Source organism: Plasmodium gallinaceum (assembly GCF_900005855.1).
Source record: "Plasmodium gallinaceum strain 8A genome assembly, contig: PGAL8A_v1_152, whole genome shotgun sequence".
Lineage (NCBI taxonomy): Eukaryota > Apicomplexa > Aconoidasida > Haemosporida > Plasmodiidae > Plasmodium > Plasmodium gallinaceum.
The window spans coordinates 1,252,151-1,271,350 of NW_021628316.1; the positions used below are offsets into that span (position 1 = coordinate 1,252,151).

Below are 19,200 nucleotides of genomic sequence, written 5' to 3' on the forward strand. Positions count from 1 at the left end.
CAAAAAAATACACAACTTCATATAAAAATTTTAAATAAATATAATAAAATGTAAAAATAAAAGGAATTCATTAAAAAAAAAAAAAAAAGAAAAAAAAATTAACAAAAGAATGAATTAAGGAAAAAATTAAAAACATTATTTTTTTTTATATTATTAGAAAACTGTATTAACTTATTAATATATAAAGTTTGAATATATAAATATGTTCTGATAAATATTATATTTTTATTTTAATAAATAATCATGACGAACCATATATTTAATAAAAATAATGAGAAAATTAGCAAAGGTTTAAAACATGAATCATATTACAACAAAACCAGACTTATAATTAAAAATATACCAAAATATATGAATGAAATAGATTTAAAAAAACATTTTTTTAAGATGAAAGGTAACTATGAATTTAAAATAACTGATATAAAAATTATGAAAAGAAAAAAAATTATAAATGGTAAAGAACTATATGAATCAAGAAAAATTTGTTTTATTGGATTTATTAATAATGAGGATTGTGAGAATTTTAAAAAATCTTTTAATAATACATATATAAATACAAGTAAAATAACAATAGAAGATGCATTTTCTCCAATTATATCGGAAAATGTAAAACAGAAAAAAACATATGATTTAAAAAAAAAAGAAGAAATAAACAAAATTAATGGGAAAAAATCTGTAAAAATTATTAAAAACGAAAATTTTATAAATAAATTGATTCCAATTAAAAAAACCAAAGCTGGAATGAATACCACAAGAAGTCATATCATATATTTAGATGATGAAACTGATATAAATAAGAGTGCAAAACCAAATAATTCTAAAAAAAAAAAAAATACTGTTATAGAAAAAATAAATAAAGAAAACAATGAAAATATAGAAGATTCAAAAAAAAATATTAAAAACAACATAGAAAACAATAAAGAAAATGCTGAAGATAATGCCTTAGAATGGTTAAAAAAAATTTCCAAAAACAATGAAAATGATAAAAATGTAGAAGAAAAAAAAAATTTAAACGAAGAAGAAATAATTAAAGAAGATAATAATCAATTAAATAACTTAAATGGAGATAAAAATGCGGATAATACTTCTAGTATTAAAAACGATGAATGTGAAAATATGAATACAGGAAAAATAATTATATTTAACTTACCACCCACAAATGAACATGATATAAAAGATTTATGTGAAAAATATGGACCTGTTGTAGATGTGAAAATTTATAAAAATATTAAAAAGGGTAAATTTGAAATAAATTTGAATGAAACTAATAAATCAAATGAAGATTTTTTTTTTAAATTATTAAAAAACAGTGAAGACAATTCAAAAGAAAAAGAAAAAAAAAAGAAAGAAAATAACAGTAATAATAATAATTGCAGTAGTTTAAAAAAAAAAAATGACACAGAAGAAAATAAAAATGATGAAAAAGGTGAAAATATAGTAGGTAATAAATATATAATAGAAAATGATCTTACTAATATAAAGGTGTATGCTTTTGTGAGTTTTATGTTTCCAAGTGCATGTGAGAAAGCTAAAGAAAACTTAAATAATGCAATATATAAAGGGAAAATTTTATATGTTAAATATGCAAAAGAAAAATTAGGAGATTTTGAAATTTCTGAAAAAAGTAAAAATAATATAATTATTAAATTATCGAATGACTCTAAAAGTTCATATAAGAAAATCTTAGAAATACAGAGAAAGAGAAATTGTCAAAACGAAAATATATGGAATATTTTATATACAGATATAAATTCTAATATTTACAATTTTTGTAAAGAAAACAAATGTAGCCGTGAATCATTATTAAACATAAAAGATAAAAATATTGCAGTTAATGTCTCTTTAACAGAAACATACATAATTAATAAAATGAAAGAATGGATAAAAAAAGAAGGTATTTATTTAGAGGCTTTTGAGAAAATTTACAAAAAAAATGAAGAAAGAGAAGAAAGAGAAGAAAAAGAAAATAATCAAATAAAAGAAAAAAAAGAAAATAACGAGATAATAGAAAAAGAGGAATATCAAAATGATAATTCTTATAATACAGAAAAATTTATAAAATATAAAAGAAGTAATGACATTATAATAATTAAAAATTTATCTATGAATACAAATCAAAATGATATAATTAACTTATTTAAGAAATATGGAACTCTAAAAAAAGTTAGTTTTTCTCCATATAATAATTTAGCCATAATTCAATTTGAAAATCCAGAAAATGCAAAAAAAGCTTTTATATCTAATTCTTATATAAGATATAAAAAATTACCCTTGTATTTAGAATGGGCTCCAATTAATTTGTATGAAAAAAAAATAGAGGAAAATGATATGGAAAAAAATAATTCTAATAGTAATGATCCAAAAAAAAAAGATATTGATCCTGTTTTAAATAATACAAATGAAATTAAAAAAAATGAAGATGAAATACTAGAGAACGAAACTAGTGATGAAGAAATTACTCATGCTAGTATATATATAAAAAATATTAATTTTAATACAAAAGAAGAAGATTTAAAAAATTTATTCAAAAATTTAGAAGGTTTTTTAACTTGTAATATTGTTAAAAGTAAAAAAGTTATATCACAAAAAGAATATGAAAAAAATAACTCAGTAGAACCTAAATACCTTTCATTAGGATATGGATTTGCAGAATTTAAAAGCAAAGAATTTGCTATTGAAGCAATTAAAAAATTAACAGGAACTTCTTTAGATGATCACATATTAGAATTGAGTTTATCTCACAATAGAGTAAAGAAAAAAATGAACAAAAAAGATGAAGAAAAAAAAATAATTAAAGAACAAAAAAAAATAAGTAAAAAATTAGTTGTTAAAAACTTAGCTTTTCAAGTAACTAAAGAAGAATTGAGAAAATTATTTTCAGCTTTTGGAAATGTAAAAAGTGTTAGAATTCCTAAAAATGCTTATAATAGAAGTAGAGGGTATGCATTTATTGAATTTATGTCAAAAAATGAATGTTTAAGTGCAATAGATTCTTTACAACACACACATCTATATGGTAGGCATCTTATCATTGATTTTGCAAATGATTTTATATTTGAAAAAGATATGGATGAATTTGATAGATTAAAGGAAAATAATAATAAAAATAATGAAAATTCTATAACATCAGAACAAGCCAAAAGAAAAGCTGTCTACGAATCAAAAAAAAATAATGAAATAAGTGAATCAAAAAAAAGAAAAGCGTTGAATAATTTAAAAAATATTTAATTTGTATATAATCTATTTTTAAAAAACATATTAAAATCAGAAAATGTAATAAACGTAATAGGTTTATCCATATTAAGATGATATTATTTAATTTAATTATAAAAGAAAAAAATTTGAAGTAGGACAATTTTTGTTTTAAATTGTAAAACTAAAATAAATATATGAATAATGGTTAACATTAATAAAGAAGAAAATATGTAAGTATAGAAGATAATTATAAATTAAAAAAATAATTATAACCATAACAAAAATATATCCAAATTTTAGATAAACGTTTTTTTTTAGAAAATTACATATAGATATATGACACTTTTTTGTATTTATATGCATATGTTAATTTTATATAAACACTTTTTTTTTAATTTTTAAATTTTTATTCTTTTCAATTTTTTCAAATTTTTATATATAGTTTCCTTTTATTTAATTTCTCATATTTTGTTATAATTTTGATTATATGTTTGCATAATTAAATAATTTATATATATATATATAAAAAAAAAAAAAAAAAATAATAAAATTGTTTTTACAGAAAATACTAAAAAACAATTATTATTTCAAATATTAATAAAAAAAAAAAAAAAAATTTAAGTAATATTTCATTCTTATTTTCTTTTATTGTTTAAATCCAATAAAAACATTATTTTTTCATTTCTTATCTTTAGATACGTAGAAATTAAAAATAATATTGTTTTTCTATATAGGATAATTCATTATATTATTATTTTAAAATTTAGTACTTTAATTTTTTTTTTTTTTTATTTTTATTTTTTTTTTTTTTTTTTTGTTATAATATATAAATATATATAATATAAGTATTTTTTTTTAATTTTTTTTAATTCTTAATTGAAAATACAATTTAAAAATGTCAATATATTTATAAATATTACATCAATATAATTTAAGGCATCATGTTATTTATTTTTTTTTTCATAACATATTTTTAAAAATACAACTTAGAAATATGTATTTCACATATATAAATGGGGTATATAATTTTTTCTATAAATTTAACGATATATCATAATAAATAATTTTTATTATGAAATTTAAATTGAAATTTATTTTAACATTTTTTTTTTTTTTACTACCATGTTACAATAGTTATATTTTAAAAATTTTTAATGAGAAAATAGAAAAAAAATATTTTTATTATAATAAAAAAAAAAAAAAATTTTCATCTTATAATTACTTTTCTTACATTCCTTTTTTAAATGAATCTACTCTGAAAAAAAATTTATTTAACTTCAGAATATTTTTAAATAATAAAAAGACAAGAGAAGCAGATAACTATGACGATTTGAATAATATAACAAATGCTATATCAAAAAATGAGTTTCAATTAGATAAAAGACTTGAACAAAATTATATCAATGAAAAAAATGAAAACTATATAGACATTAATAAAGAAAATGGAATACAAAATGTAAATAAAAATAATGATTGCGTAATTAATAAAAATGAAATTATAAAAAAATCAAAAAAAACAATTTGTGACATTAATGAGGATTTTCCAAATGAATATAGTGATGATATAAATGAAAAGAACAAAGAAAAAAACAGTACTTTAAAAGAAAATTATAACAGTGATGATGATCTTTATACATTAGAAAACTCTAATGATAAAGACAAATATAATTGTGAAAATCCTTATCTATACAGTAACAGTAATAATTCCTTTAAAAGTAGTGAGTTGGATGAGAAATATAATGAAATAAGTAAAGAAAATGATGAAATAAAAAAAGAATATAATGAATTATTAGAAAAAAATGACAAAATTGATGAAGAAAATAATTCCTCTTTCAATATTAATAATGATGATTGCAAAAAGATAAATATAAATGAAAAAAAAAAAAAAAAAAAAAATATGGATATAAAAATAGTAAGAAATTTACCTTTAATATCAATTATAGGTAGACCGAATGTTGGAAAATCTACCATATTTAATAGATTAACTAGAAAATTTCAAAAAGGAAATATTGTTTTAGATGTAAGTAGCACCAGAGATAAAGTTTATGGAGAAGTGGAGTGGGAAGGATATAAATTTGAGGTTGTTGATACTGGTGGCCTTATTTTTGAAGATGAAAATTTTTCAAAAGAAATTCGAGATCAAATTTTATTATCACTTAGTGAATCATCTGTTGTTTTATTAGTTGTTGATGGATTAAAAGGCATAGATCCTTTAGACATTGAGATTTGTAAGTTTTTGAGAAAGTATATTGGGGAAGAATATAAAAAAGTTTTTCCTAAAGGAGAAAATCAAGAGAACAATTTTCCACAAAATGAAGAAAAAATAAAAGAAAATGAGATTCATAACTTAAAAAATAAAAAGGAATATACATCATGTGAAAATGTGTGTGAAAATGGTTTATCTGACAAAAACGAAAAACTAATTAATAATGTACAAAATCATATAAGTTATGATAATAACACAGAATTTTTCGATATATCAAATAAAAATGGTAAGGAAATTGAAGATAAAGATGAATGCAAAGGTAAACATGAAGATAAATATAAAAATGATAATGAAAGTACAACTGATGATATAAATGTGAATAAAAAGTACAAAAAAAATTCTTCTTTAAAAGTTATTATTTGTGTTAATAAATGTGAATCACATAAAGATGGATATTATAAATCTCAAGATTTTTGGGAATTAGGATTTGGAAATCCATTTCCATGTAGTGGAATTCATGGTAATGGGCTATCTGAAATTTTAGATGAATGTATAAAATATATTAAAAAAGTAAAAATAGATGAATTGGATGAGGAAGAAATTGAAAAAAATACTATAAATATTAGTTTCATTGGAAAACCAAATACTGGAAAATCAAGTATATTAAACAAAATTTTAAACTGTAACCGTTTTATAGTTTCACCTATAGCAGGGACTACCGTTGATTCAATTGATGTTTTAATCAAAATTAAAAATAGTGAAAGATTATATAGACTCATTGATACTGCTGGAATTCAAAAAAGAAAAAAAAATGTACCATTTAACGAAAAAACAAAATATGAATATTTATTATATAACAGAACTGAAAAAGCTATAAGAAGAAGTGATGTTTGTGTTCTTGTTATTGACTCATTTAATGGTATAAGTTCACATGATATAAATATAGCAAGAAAAATTTTGAAAGAAAATAAAAGTTGCATAATTTGTTGTAATAAATGGGATCTTATACATAACAAGAATGATATTTTTAATGACACAAAAAATTATGTTCTTAACCTTTTAAAACCAATTGATTTTGCTAACATTTTGTTTATATCAGCGAAAACATCTCAAAGATTACTTAATATATTTGAACATGCAGAAGAAACTTATAAAAATTATACAAAAAAAGTGAATACTAGAAGTTTAAATCAAATAATAAAAGAAGCACTTTTACTTAGACCACCAATACCTGTTAAAAATAAGTCCTTAAAAATTTATTATGCTTTTCAAGCACATATTAAGCCACCTGGATTTGTATTATTTTGTAATTCTGAAAAATCTGTTTATTCAAATTATACAAAATATTTAGAAAGTAGGATCCGAGATACCTTTAACATTAAAGGTACTCCAATTAAGATTTATTACAAACAAAGAAGATTAAGAAATATTATAAAGAAAACAAAAAATCCAGATAAATACAATTTAGATGTTGAAGCTATTCAAAAGAATTTTCTAAAAATTCATTCTAATAATAATAGTGTCGAAAATTAAGCATTAAATATATATTTTAAAAGAAAAAAAAAAAAAAAAAAAAAAAGTTATGGACTAAAACAAATATATAAAAATTTAACAAATAATGGAATCTTTTATAAATAAATTATATTTATAGAATAAAGTTACATAAAAAAATTCTATAAATTCTTTAATGAAAAAAACATTAAATACATATGGAAATTTAAAACAAATATTTTTAATAATGAAAAAATAATATAAAAATGAAAAAAAAGTTTGTATATTAGTATAAAAAACTTTTTTATATACAGGAATGAAATACAAAAAAAAACAAAAAAGAAAAAAAAAAAAAAAAAAAACATATTTTTTTTTTTTAATTAAAGTTAAATGTTATTCTCGTTACAGAATCTTGAACATTATCTAAATTAAAATTATTTTCTTCATCATTTTCTTCTTTTCGATCAAATGATAGGAAATTATTATTTTCATAAGTCAATCTTAAATTTCTTATTAAATTACTGATATAATCTGATGAATTTTGTATATTATTACTTACATTATTATTTAAAATGTTTTCCTCTCTATTAATATCTATACTATTATTATTTTCTGAAGACAACTGTTTATGGTTGTTTCCATGATCTACACATTCTTCCATTTCTTCTTTTTCTTCATTATTTTTACTTATTTCATTTTGTATATCATTATTATTTTGATTTGATATTAAATTAGAGCTAATAAAAGTGGATTCATCGTTATTATTTGCATCGTCTCTTTCATTAATATCCATAAAAGATGTATCTCTCATTTCATTTACACTCCTATTTTCATTAATAATATGATCTGAGTAAGATTTCTCAAATAACAACAATTTTATATAAAATTTTATTTTCGAATTTTCATTTTCTTGGCGTTGTGGATCATTGTGTAGATAATCAATTATTTTTTCATAATTTATAAAGCTATTAATAAATTTAGAAAAAGAAAAATCACTTTTGTCATAAACTGTACTTTTCAATTTTTTTGACTTAAAAAATCCATCAATATTTTCATCATCTGAATCATCTTCAGTATACGATGATTCAGAAGAACTATACTTATTATTATTGGTAGACTTTTCTTTACCTTCATAAATAGATGCACATTCTTTTTGGTAATTATTATTGTTGTAATAAAAATTATATATAGCATTGTCAATGTTATAATTATCTGATATATCGATATTTTTTAACTTATGTGAAGCATCACTAATGCTATTTACATATTTAAAATTATTATGATCATATGTATCTTTTTCAAAATTATTGCACTCTAGGTTATTATTATAATGCTCATTTGTCTCTTTATAAGAACATGAAAAATCTTTACAATAAGAATTGTCTTTTTTTATTTTTCCATTGTTTGTACTTATTTTATTAAATGTGACCTTGTTTTTTTCACAGTTTTCGTTGTATTCAGTATTAATTTTATGCATATCATTATTAAGCTTATTCAAATTTATATGTACCTCATTGATACTATCATCAAAGTTGTTTAAAATTGTTACATCTTCTTGAAATAATCTTTTATTTTTTTCTTCTTCACAATCAAAATTTGTTTGAAATTCTTGAGATTTTTTAATTTTATAATTTTCTTCAGTATTTTCTTCTTTTTCTGATAAATTATTTTTTACCATATTAGTTATTGACAACTCATCTTTCTGTTGGCATATTTGACTTTTCTCAGAATTCTTTTTATTGTAATTCTTTCCATTCATAATTTCTTTGTATTCATTATTTGAAGAAAAACACTTGTCCTTATCAACAAAAAAGTTTTCATTCGAGCCATAACATTTTTTTATAGCATCTATTATTTTTTTAGTATTTTTTATTTCTCTATTACTTTTATTAATGGTTAGTTTATTATATATATCTTTTTTAACATTTTCTGTTGTTATACCTCTAAAATTTTCTAAATTCATTTTAATATTATTTATCATTTTTGAATCAATATGATTTTTTCCTTTAATTTCAATAACAATTTTTTTTAGTTTAAAATTTTCTCCTTTTAAGAAATCTATAATATTTTTAAAATATATATTTGGAAAAATGGTGATGTAATAGTTTTTGGGGTACAATAGCTCAATTTGATTTAAAGTATCAGAAAAGTTGTATAAGATATTTTTTATATTATGAAAAACTAGTCTTTCGGTATGTTCCGATTCCCAGTCATTAAAAGAATAAAGGCTTTCATAATTATAAATTCGAAGAAGTTCAATAGGTGGTTTTGCCCAAAATGGTAAATCGGCCAAATAGGAAAAAAATGCATAGAATAAAATATCATGAACTAACAATCTATAAGATAATTCAAGACCTTTTAATTTGGGATTTAAAAGTGAATCTTCACATACATACTGTAATATACCTGAATCATATAAGGGCAAGCAAAACTTAGGTAAAAGACGTAATAAAAATATATAATTGCTTATAGGTTCAAAAATTGTTTGAATAGAAAGTAACTTTGATGAGTTGTAAAAAACATCTATAGTTGGAATAGATTTAACATCTTGATCTTTGATAATATTTTCTCTTGCATTATATACAGGGTTAAATGTTCTAATAACAATATCATTTTTCCAAAAAGAAGGAATATCCTCATGTGATATTATATTTTCTTCATCTTCATCATATTTTTTCTTTTTTAAAAGAAAGTCAAAATCTGTATAGCAATTATTCTTTCTATAATGTTGATTTTTTATTATTAATTTACTATAAACAATATTTTCCCTACTTTTTTGTTCCGTTTGAAAAAATGAGTCTTTTGGATAAACTTCCTTTTCAAGAAGTCTCAGATTAATATATTCATTAAAATTTTTCTTTATCTGTAAACTCTCTTTTAAATTTTGGTATTTAAAATTTTTATTCAAAAAATAAAAATCTAACAATGGAAAAGATAATTCTCTATCTTCGTTATTTAAATTTTTTAATATCTTATTTATTTTTTTTTCATTATTTTCATCTTTGATATTTATGTAATCTATGTTATTTAACTTCTTTTCATTTTTTCTCTCATCTCTTTTTGTAGAATCAAAATTGATCATTTTTCTTTTCCCATTCGTTCTTTTTTCATAAAATAAAACCACACTTCTATATTATCAGTAAATATTACTAAACAGTATAAGAACTATAAAAGAAAAAACATAACCACAAATGAAAAAAAAAAAAAAAACAATGGAAAAGAAAAAGAATGAAAATAAAAGTCCTCAAATATATAATTTAATGAATTTAACACCTCTATTTAATTTGCTTTAAAGGTTTACCATGAAAATTTTATGCATTAATCTTCAATATTTAAAAATTATAATGTAGAATAATTTTATAATATGAATATTGTTTTTTCCCTTATTTCCTTTTTGTATAATTTTTTTTAATATATATATATATATATATTTTTTTTTTTTTTTTTTTTTTTTTTTTTTTTTTTTTTTTTTTATGTGTGCACATTTGTTAATTTACATATTTGATTAGTGTTTGCAATATATGCTTTTTCTAAAATAAAAATAGCACTGATAATGTTTTTAATTATAATTAGTTATATTATTATTGTAAATACATATTTTTTTTTTTTTTTTAAATAAGTTTGTTTTATCTTAAATATATAAAAATGTGCTTTAATAAAAAAAAAAAAAGTTTACTAATTATTAATATTCAGAAAAAAAAAAAAAAAAAAAAAAGCGTATAATATAGAACACAAAAATGTTGTTTCATATAATTTTAAAGATTAAGACAATTTAATACTTATAAGCTTTAAAATTATTTTTTCTGAAAATTTAAAACTGTACTTAATATATTTATTACGAAAATGTTCATGTTGTTATTCGTATTTTAATTAAATAAAGCAATATAAGGAAAATATGAAATTCTTCGTTTAACAAAAATACATTTGTTGTATAAGAAGTTAAAGAAAAGAAAAAATGTGAATGAATAACAATTCATTCATTCTATTTAAAGTTGCAAATTTTTTAAATGGACAATATTCACATCATATATAATGATATGATTACTTATATTTATTATTCTTTTTTTTAACAAGAAGGTTATGTTAACAAAAAAAAAAAAAATGTTTTATATGAGACTGCTCGCTCATTTTTATTAATATATTTTAAATAACTTAATAAAATATGTAACTAAATTTAATGGTTGAAGATTTTTTGTTTTTTAATGATAGAAAAAAAAATTGATCCATATTTTAATAAATATATGTATTTTTTAAGTTTCTAATTTGTTAAATTTGTGTAACGAGAAAAATAAAAAGCTGCATTGAATTTTTTTTTTTATAACTTGTACAATTTATTTTTTTAAAAAATAATAAAAATAAATAATTATAATAAAAATAAAATAATTTGTTAAAAATTAAGAATAAATCTAATAATAATTTAAAATACATTGAATTTTATGTCATAGAAATTATAACATAGAATAAATTAAAAACATTATGGAAAATATAATAGATAAACATGTTTTAAATGAATTTTCATTCTTACACAATTTTTTTTTAAGTGTTATATTTTAGTATTCCCAAATAGAAAAAAAATAAAACAATTAAAAATTAATTAAAAAAAAAAAAAAGATACTATAAGTTTTTAACTAAAATATTGGGTGTAATTTAACAAGAACGTTCAGTATTTTAATATATTTATTTATTTTTCTTTTTTCTTTTTTTTTTTTTTGAACCTTTCAAATAAGAAAAAAAAATATTTTTTTTTTTTACTCTTTTAAAATGGTAATTTTTATATTTGTTCAATAAACTATTAAATATTAATATTTTTTTTTTAAAAAGATTGTTCCTTTCTTAGAATAATGTTGCATAATTCATAAAATAAAGATACAAAAATTTTAAACGTTTAAAATATTTTAAATTCAAACAACATAATAATAGTATTACATTTTATTTATTTTTAATAGTTAAAAAGTATGTTATCTTCTGCCGTGAATACATTTTTATTATTATTTTTCCTTTGTTATTTGTTTTTTTTTTTTTTTTTTTTATTTTACTTTTTTATTTTTAAATTATAAGAACTATTAAAAGATTAGAATATAGTATACTTGTCCTAATCCAAAGATTTACAATAATTTTTTTTTTTTTTATTCTTATAATTTATCAAAAGGTAAAAATTCGTCAAAAAAAATGGTTCTATATTTCTAAAAGGCATGTTTTTTTTAATTTAAAAAAAAAAATTTGCATGTTTTTGCATGTTTAATTTTTGCATAATTTTTTTTTATTAAAAAGAAAAAATTCTAAAGAAAATATTATTAAAATTAAACTTAAATCTTTAAATACTTAATAATGTACAAATTTTTTTTTTTTTTTTTTTTTTTAATAATTTATTAATATAAATAATAATTTATTTTTAAAATCTTTTAATTTTTATTTATAAAATTTTTAATTAAAGAGTATTTTAGTTTTTTTCTTCTGTAGCATATAAATTAAAAATAATTTCTATCAATTTTCTTTAATAATTTAAAAATATTAAATAATAATAATATAAATTCATATTTTGCTTTGTACGAAAGTTTTTATATGCATACATCGCGAATATAAAAATTTTCATTTTTATCGAAAAAAAGATTTTTTAATTTTCCGTACTGAATTTTAATGCACGATAGCTTTTTTTATTTAAAAGATATATAATATATAAACAATAAAATTATTTTTGTTTTTCCTTAGTTTATATATATATTTATTTTTATTATATATATTCTATCTTTAAAAAAAATTATTTTTATACGATCTATTTGATAAGTATTATTTTAGTTAATTTTTTATTGAATGACAAAAATTTTTTGTATTAATCAGCTATATATTTTTTATTATAAAAGGCTTTAAATATAACATTGTTCTAGATATTTTTTTTTTCATTACATTAATATATTATTTTTTATTTTTTTCCGATATATATATATAATTTTTTTTTTTTTTTTTAACATTCTAATCTATAGAAAGGTAATAATTATTTTAAAATTTTATTGTTTTAATTAATAAATAATAATAATTTATTGTAATTAAATAAGTAATATTATTAAAATAAGAATAAAAATAATGACTATTACATTGGAAGACCTGAAGAGCGATAGTTTACATAATTTTCAAAATAAAAGAAAATATAATTGTCGTATGAATTTTAAAAGATTTACTAAAAGGAGAAATAAAAGTAAAGAAGACAATAAGGATAGTCATATTAATATTAAAACAGCATTAATAAAAAATGAAGTGATTGGAGATGATAATGATGAATTTATTGATAATAATTTAATGAGAACATGTAATAAATTTAAACTACATAAACATAATAGTAAAATAGAAGTATATAAAACTAATGAAAAAAAGTTAGATAAATATGATTATGAAAGAGATCAGACATTTTGTTCATTAACTGACCTAGAGGATGTAGTAAATGAAGACAAAAAAAAAAGTAAATTTTTTTTTTATAAAAATAAAAGTCTGAATGATTATAATTCATGTTTTGAAAAAAAAAATAGGAAGCTTAAATGGTTTAGACTAAGAAGAAAAAAAAAGAAGGAGTCAACCGTAGATGAAAATTTAAAATATTTAAATGAATCAGTTTGCTCAAATTATAAAGACGCAAATCATAGAAATCAATTAAATAATTCATCACAATATACTAAAAAGTGTGTACTAAACACAGTTAATGGAATAAAAGGAGTTTCTGCCTGGATATTTTGAAAAAAATGATATTAAGAAATTTTATTAAAAGAAGATGAAAAGATTTTACTTAAAAGAGATAAAAAGATTGTTTTTTTATAACTTGTACTTTGTATAATAATATATTTATTCAAATTACGTTGAACTTTTTTTTAAAAATTTTAATAATTTTTTTTTGAATTACCTTGCGATTTGTTTTTTTTTTTTTTTTATTTTAATATTTAGTGTATGTGGAAAGCATTTAAGTTTAAATATAACAAATAGGTTTTTATTTTTAAAATTTTATAGTTTTTCTTTTTTATATTTTTTTTCAATATATTTAAATTTTATTTTTAAGAAAAACCTAATTATTTTATTAGAATATGTTTTACTCATTTTTTTTTTTCCTTTTCGTTTTATTTTATATTTATTTAATATTTTATTTAAATATTCTCTTTAAAGATAATATTAATTTCTTTTTTTTTTTTTTTATAGTACACTTTAAGAAACTATTTTCGATAAAGACATTTTTTACAAATAATATATAATTTCTTTTTTTTTTTTTTTTTTTTCCTTATTAAAACATTAAGATAGAATATGTTAAAAACTATCTCTGTCTTTAATTACCCTATGAAAAAAATATAGAAGTATTTTTTGGTATTTTAGTATTATTAAAAGAAAAAGAGTAGAATAACTTCTACTTAAGTAAATAATTGATGTATAAACTTATATAATTTAAGATTTGAATAATATTTTGGATAATTAAGAATAGAAAAACGTTTTTATGAATAGATAATAAATTTATATGTATTAAAAAAAGTTCCTTTAAAATGTATCTATAAATATATTTTTTCATAAAATATATAAAAAAAAAAAAAAAAAATAGAAAATATAAATGAAACTATATATATATATATATATATATATATATATATATATATATATTTATATTTGTATTTATTTTTATATAGAAAAATAGCAAATTCTCTTTTGAAAAATACAATGAAAAAAAGAATATAGAATTTTATATTTGTTTCATGTTATAATGTGAAAAAATTAGTTATGTACTTTATTTAATATTTTTCCTTTTTCTAATAGTTTATATTTAATTTTTTTATGTTACTTAAATATAGCTTTTATATTATGAAAAATTATTATTTTAATTTTAGAAAACATACATTTTTTAAGTTGAAAACTTTGTCTAGATATTCGTGTTAAATAGAAAATAAGATTTAATTTTTTTTATTATTTTTTATTATACTATCACATATTATGAGTATATTTTAAATTCTGAAAAAAAAATAGGAACTTTTTAAGAAAAAAATTGATTGAACAAATTAAAATGTTTCTTTTAAATATATAAATTGTTTATATTTCTTATAAAATTATTAGTTTTATGTAATTTCTCATGAGAATAAATACATTATTTATGTTTCAATAATCCTACAATAATAAATTATTTTATGTTAATAAAGTTTTAGAAATTCTTTAAAGGAATTCTATATGTATATATAAACAATATAAATAAAGTATATAAAAAAGTATGTACAAAAATAAATATGAATTAAGAGGTAACTCTGAATTTTTCTATGAAAATGAATATGAAAATGAACATAATGATGAATATAGTATAGAGAGTGAAGACTGGCATGAAGATGAAAAAGACAATTATGATGATAATTATTTAGAAGAAAATTACGATGAAAGTGAAAATGAAGAGATATTTAATACACTTAATAGTAATTATAAAAATAAAATAAAAAGAAGATATAACAATAATTCTTTATTGAACTTAATAGGTGAACTAAATGTATTAACAAATGAAATGCCTTCTAATTGGACAAATGACGAAAAAATAATGAAGAAAAAAAAAAAGTTGCCAAAAATAAACTTAGATAAAAAATATATTGAAGTTGGATGTTTAGGATTTTGGAAATCATCTAGCAGTAAAAATAAATTCGATCTAACAAATTTAAAAGATAATAATGTTAATACCTACTGGCAATCTTCTAGCTTAGCACCACATACAATAACAATACATTTTATAAAACTTACGAAAATTTCAAAAATTTATTTACTTTTTAATTATTTATTAGATGAGTCATACACGCCATATGAAATATCAATCAAAATAGGAAATGATGAAAATCATCTTGAATTCCTTTACAGTACATTTTGTGATATACATAAATATTCTTTAAATAATCCTTTTTGGTTTATAATAGATGTTAAAAATATTACTCCTTTATCATATCTTTACAATTATAATACAAATTTTTTCAAGAATAATGATTTTATATATTGTCGCTGCTTACAAATCATTATTTTATCAAGTCAACATAATGGAAAAGATACACGCATTAGACAAATAAAAATTTTTGGTCCAAATTATTCTTTGTATAAATATGATAAAATGCTTATATAGAAGGAAAATATAGAAATATATATATATGTAAAAAAAAAAAAAAAAAAAAAAAAAAAACAACTAAATATATATGTCTAGTAACATTTTTATTTACAAAATTTACATCTTTATAGAAAAACTAATTTTGAAAAAAATTAAAATATGAATGTAAAAAAAAAAAAAATGTTTAAACAAAATGTACAAAAATTTTTTAATATAAAAATAAATATATATAATTAAAAATTTTTTCCTTTTATGATTCATCACTTGTATTTATTTAAATATCTCATCTAAAAAAATTAGGAATTTATATTTTTCTCTATTTTTATTTTTCTTTATATTCAATATAATGAAAGAGAATAAAATTCTACATAATTTTCATTTTATTTTTTTTTTTTTTTATTCATTATAATATTCATTTTCCATTTGCTCTAAAATCTTTAATTTATCTGATAATGCCACATTTAATAAATTTCCATTTTTTTTTTTTAATCGTTTCTTCAATTCATCTTTTATTTTTTCTTCAAAGGATAAGGAATTCATTTTTATATTATAAGTACTTATTTTATTTTCATTCTTTTTTTTGAAATTATGTTTATAAATATTATATTCCAAAGGATTATTTTTGTGAATATAACTTTCAATATTTCTAAAATTTCCTTGTTCACCATTATCAGACACATTCATATTACATTTGTCACTATTTATGCTTTCATTATAATCATCACTACAATTGCTATCATTGAAATTATCGCTATATGTAATATAATCATGATTATCGTTGTTCATATTTTGATCACGATCATCACTATTTACATTTTTATCATAATCATCATTATAAATGTTTTCATTTTTATCATAATCATCATTATATATATTTTCATTTTTATCATAATCATCATTATAAATGTTTTCATCAAAATAATCACTACATTCACTTGTATCATTTCTATTACATGAGCTTTCATCAGGATAATCTGACATTTCCTTTTTTGAATTACTATCAAAAGAAGATGTATATGAATACATTTCATACTCTTCACTGTTACTGCCATATATATCTTCTAACACTACAACTTCTGATGGATCAACGTTATTATTTTTTATGTTGTATAAGTAATCCATATAATTATCTAACTGTAATTTTTCATTATCTAGAATATATAAATCATATTCGTAATCTTGCTCTTTCATATATTTTCCTTCCTTGTTTTTTTCTTTTTCTACACTTTCGATATTATCATTTATATTTTTATGTAAATCTATATCAATTATTTTAAATGTTCCTTTTTTCTCTCCATCTAAATTAACATATTGAATATTTTGATTTACTATTTTGAATTTTTTTAAACTATTTATGGTACCCTTTAAATCTTTTTCATAATTTTTTAAAGAGTTAAATTTTCTCTTTTTTTCTAAAAATTGCGTGTAGGCGTTACAATTTAATTGTTCATATTTTAAAAAAAGATTAATACAATCGACATTTTTTTTATCAGTATCTTCTTCTGGAAATATAGTATCAATATGCTTATAAAATATTCCATTGCATATTCTTTTATTTGATTTTTTTACATAAATTGATGGAATGGTAGTTTCTTCTACTTTTCTTTTTAATCTAATTATAACTTTTTCATCTTTTTCATCAATCTTATTTTCAGTATTATCTTTAATATTCTTATACATTTTTCTACTCTTTTGAAAAAAGACAAATTTCATTCACGTTTTCAATGATCTAAATTGTTCTATTATAAATATTATATAAATACACAATTTGAAAATCTATTACTTTTTATTAAATCACACGTATATATTTTAAATATTATTTTATTTCTTACAATAAAATATTTTTAATTACGTATAAAAATTATTAATATTATATTCAATACCAAAATTATCCTTTATTATTATATATTATTTTATTATTTAATGGTTAGAAATATTTCTAATTTTCCAATTATTAATTAAATATTAAAACAAAAATATTTTTGAATAGTGTATATAATTTATTCCTAATAAATGATATATTTTTATACCATCCAAATGAGGTTATGAATCATAAAAATTTTAATCCTTAAAATGATTCACATAAGAAAATATATTTAATTTTTAAAAAAATTGGTTACGCATTTTGATAAATATATTTACGTAAATTTATTATTATTTATGTATATAATATTTTTTCCTTTTTTATATTCAATAAAAAACTCAACAAAAAATATATATATATATATGTATATATATAATCTTTTAGTAAAATTCACTAATATTTTAAATTTTTCTTTCCTTTTTTAGTTATTTTTTGAAACTTTTATGAAAATATTAAAGATTTAATTATATATATTTTAAGCTTTTTGAATTATATAAAAACTGAATAGTTAAAATATTGATTTATGTATATTTTTTTAAATTATTAAAATCATATATTATTTTAATAGTTAATGAGCAACTGGGGCATCTTAAAATATTTTCTCCTTTTAAAAGATCTTCTAAAGTAATTTCAAAAATATCACCACAAGGGCAAGGATAAAAAAATGTTTTAATAGATTCATCAAATTCAAAATCCTCTAATTTTACCTCTTCATAAATAACATTATATGCTTCATTAGCTTCGTAATTATTATTTTCTACTATCATTTTTCATAATATAAATAATTTTCAATATTTCTTTATATAATTTTTTAAAATTCAAGTCGTATTAATATATAAATATATAAAAATAAAATAAAATTTTCATGCATATGAATATATAAGTATTTATTTTAACTAATTAAAATACATTCTTATTTCTATAATTTTTTTTTTATTTTAAAAAAAATTTTTTTTTTTTTTTTTTTCAAAAATTTTTTTCTTATAAAAGCATGCACACAAAAATGCTATTAGTAGAGCAAAAAATCAAAGTACTTTATATTATTATTAGATAAAAAAAAAATCAATAAATTAAAATCTTTTTAGTGATATCTTTCTCATTTGTTATTTATATAAAATATAATGAAATAATGAAAAAAAAATTCATGCATATACAAATTTAAGAACAATAATTATACCCTTAAAGTAGTAAAAGTACTCAAAAATAAGTATATATTTATATAATGAAATAATATAAAATAAAAAACTAACAATGAAACATTTTTAATGGAAAATTAAATAATTTTTTAGTTATAAAATAATATAGAATAATAAATATAAAAAAAAAAAAAAAAAAAAAAAAAATAATATAATA

At 18.1% G+C, this 19,200-nt stretch overlaps 7 protein-coding genes across 7 annotated transcripts; 4 read left to right on the forward strand and 3 right to left on the reverse strand.

Annotated features, from left to right (window-relative positions):
• Positions 1 to 243: 243 nt before the first annotated feature.
• On the forward strand, positions 244 to 3,228 carry PGAL8A_00531800 (snoRNA-associated small subunit rRNA processing, putative; the record flags this gene model as incomplete). Its single annotated transcript, XM_028674160.1, has 1 exon — positions 244 to 3,228. One exon carries the CDS (start codon positions 244 to 246, stop codon positions 3,226 to 3,228), a length of 2,985 nt encoding a protein of 994 aa, XP_028530541.1.
• A 1,039-nt stretch (positions 3,229 to 4,267) lies between these two features.
• Positions 4,268 to 6,934, forward strand: PGAL8A_00531900 (GTP binding protein, putative; the record flags this gene model as incomplete). Its single annotated transcript, XM_028674161.1, has 1 exon — positions 4,268 to 6,934. The coding sequence occupies one exon, from the start codon at positions 4,268 to 4,270 to the stop codon at positions 6,932 to 6,934; it is 2,667 nt and encodes an 888-aa protein (XP_028530542.1).
• A 334-nt stretch (positions 6,935 to 7,268) lies between these two features.
• On the reverse strand, positions 7,269 to 9,974 carry PGAL8A_00532000 (conserved Plasmodium protein, unknown function; the record flags this gene model as incomplete). Its single annotated transcript, XM_028674162.1, has 1 exon — positions 7,269 to 9,974. One exon carries the CDS (start codon positions 9,972 to 9,974, stop codon positions 7,269 to 7,271), a length of 2,706 nt encoding a protein of 901 aa, XP_028530543.1.
• A 2,999-nt stretch (positions 9,975 to 12,973) lies between these two features.
• PGAL8A_00532100 (conserved Plasmodium protein, unknown function) lies at positions 12,974 to 13,618 on the forward strand (the record flags this gene model as incomplete). The annotated part of the gene is made up of 1 exon (XM_028674163.1): positions 12,974 to 13,618. One exon carries the CDS (start codon positions 12,974 to 12,976, stop codon positions 13,616 to 13,618), a length of 645 nt encoding a protein of 214 aa, XP_028530544.1.
• Positions 13,619 to 15,119: 1,501 nt separating this feature from the next.
• Positions 15,120 to 16,001, forward strand: PGAL8A_00532200 (hypothetical protein; the record flags this gene model as incomplete). Its single annotated transcript, XM_028674164.1, has 1 exon — positions 15,120 to 16,001. One exon carries the CDS (start codon positions 15,120 to 15,122, stop codon positions 15,999 to 16,001), a length of 882 nt encoding a protein of 293 aa, XP_028530545.1.
• Positions 16,002 to 16,379: 378 nt separating this feature from the next.
• PGAL8A_00532300 (conserved Plasmodium protein, unknown function) lies at positions 16,380 to 17,696 on the reverse strand (the record flags this gene model as incomplete). The annotated part of the gene is made up of 1 exon (XM_028674166.1): positions 16,380 to 17,696. One exon carries the CDS (start codon positions 17,694 to 17,696, stop codon positions 16,380 to 16,382), a length of 1,317 nt encoding a protein of 438 aa, XP_028530546.1.
• A 672-nt stretch (positions 17,697 to 18,368) lies between these two features.
• Positions 18,369 to 18,614, reverse strand: PGAL8A_00532400 (zinc finger protein, putative; the record flags this gene model as incomplete). Its single annotated transcript, XM_028674167.1, has 1 exon — positions 18,369 to 18,614. The coding sequence occupies one exon, from the start codon at positions 18,612 to 18,614 to the stop codon at positions 18,369 to 18,371; it is 246 nt and encodes an 81-aa protein (XP_028530547.1).
• Between the last annotated feature and the right edge of the window lie 586 nt (positions 18,615 to 19,200).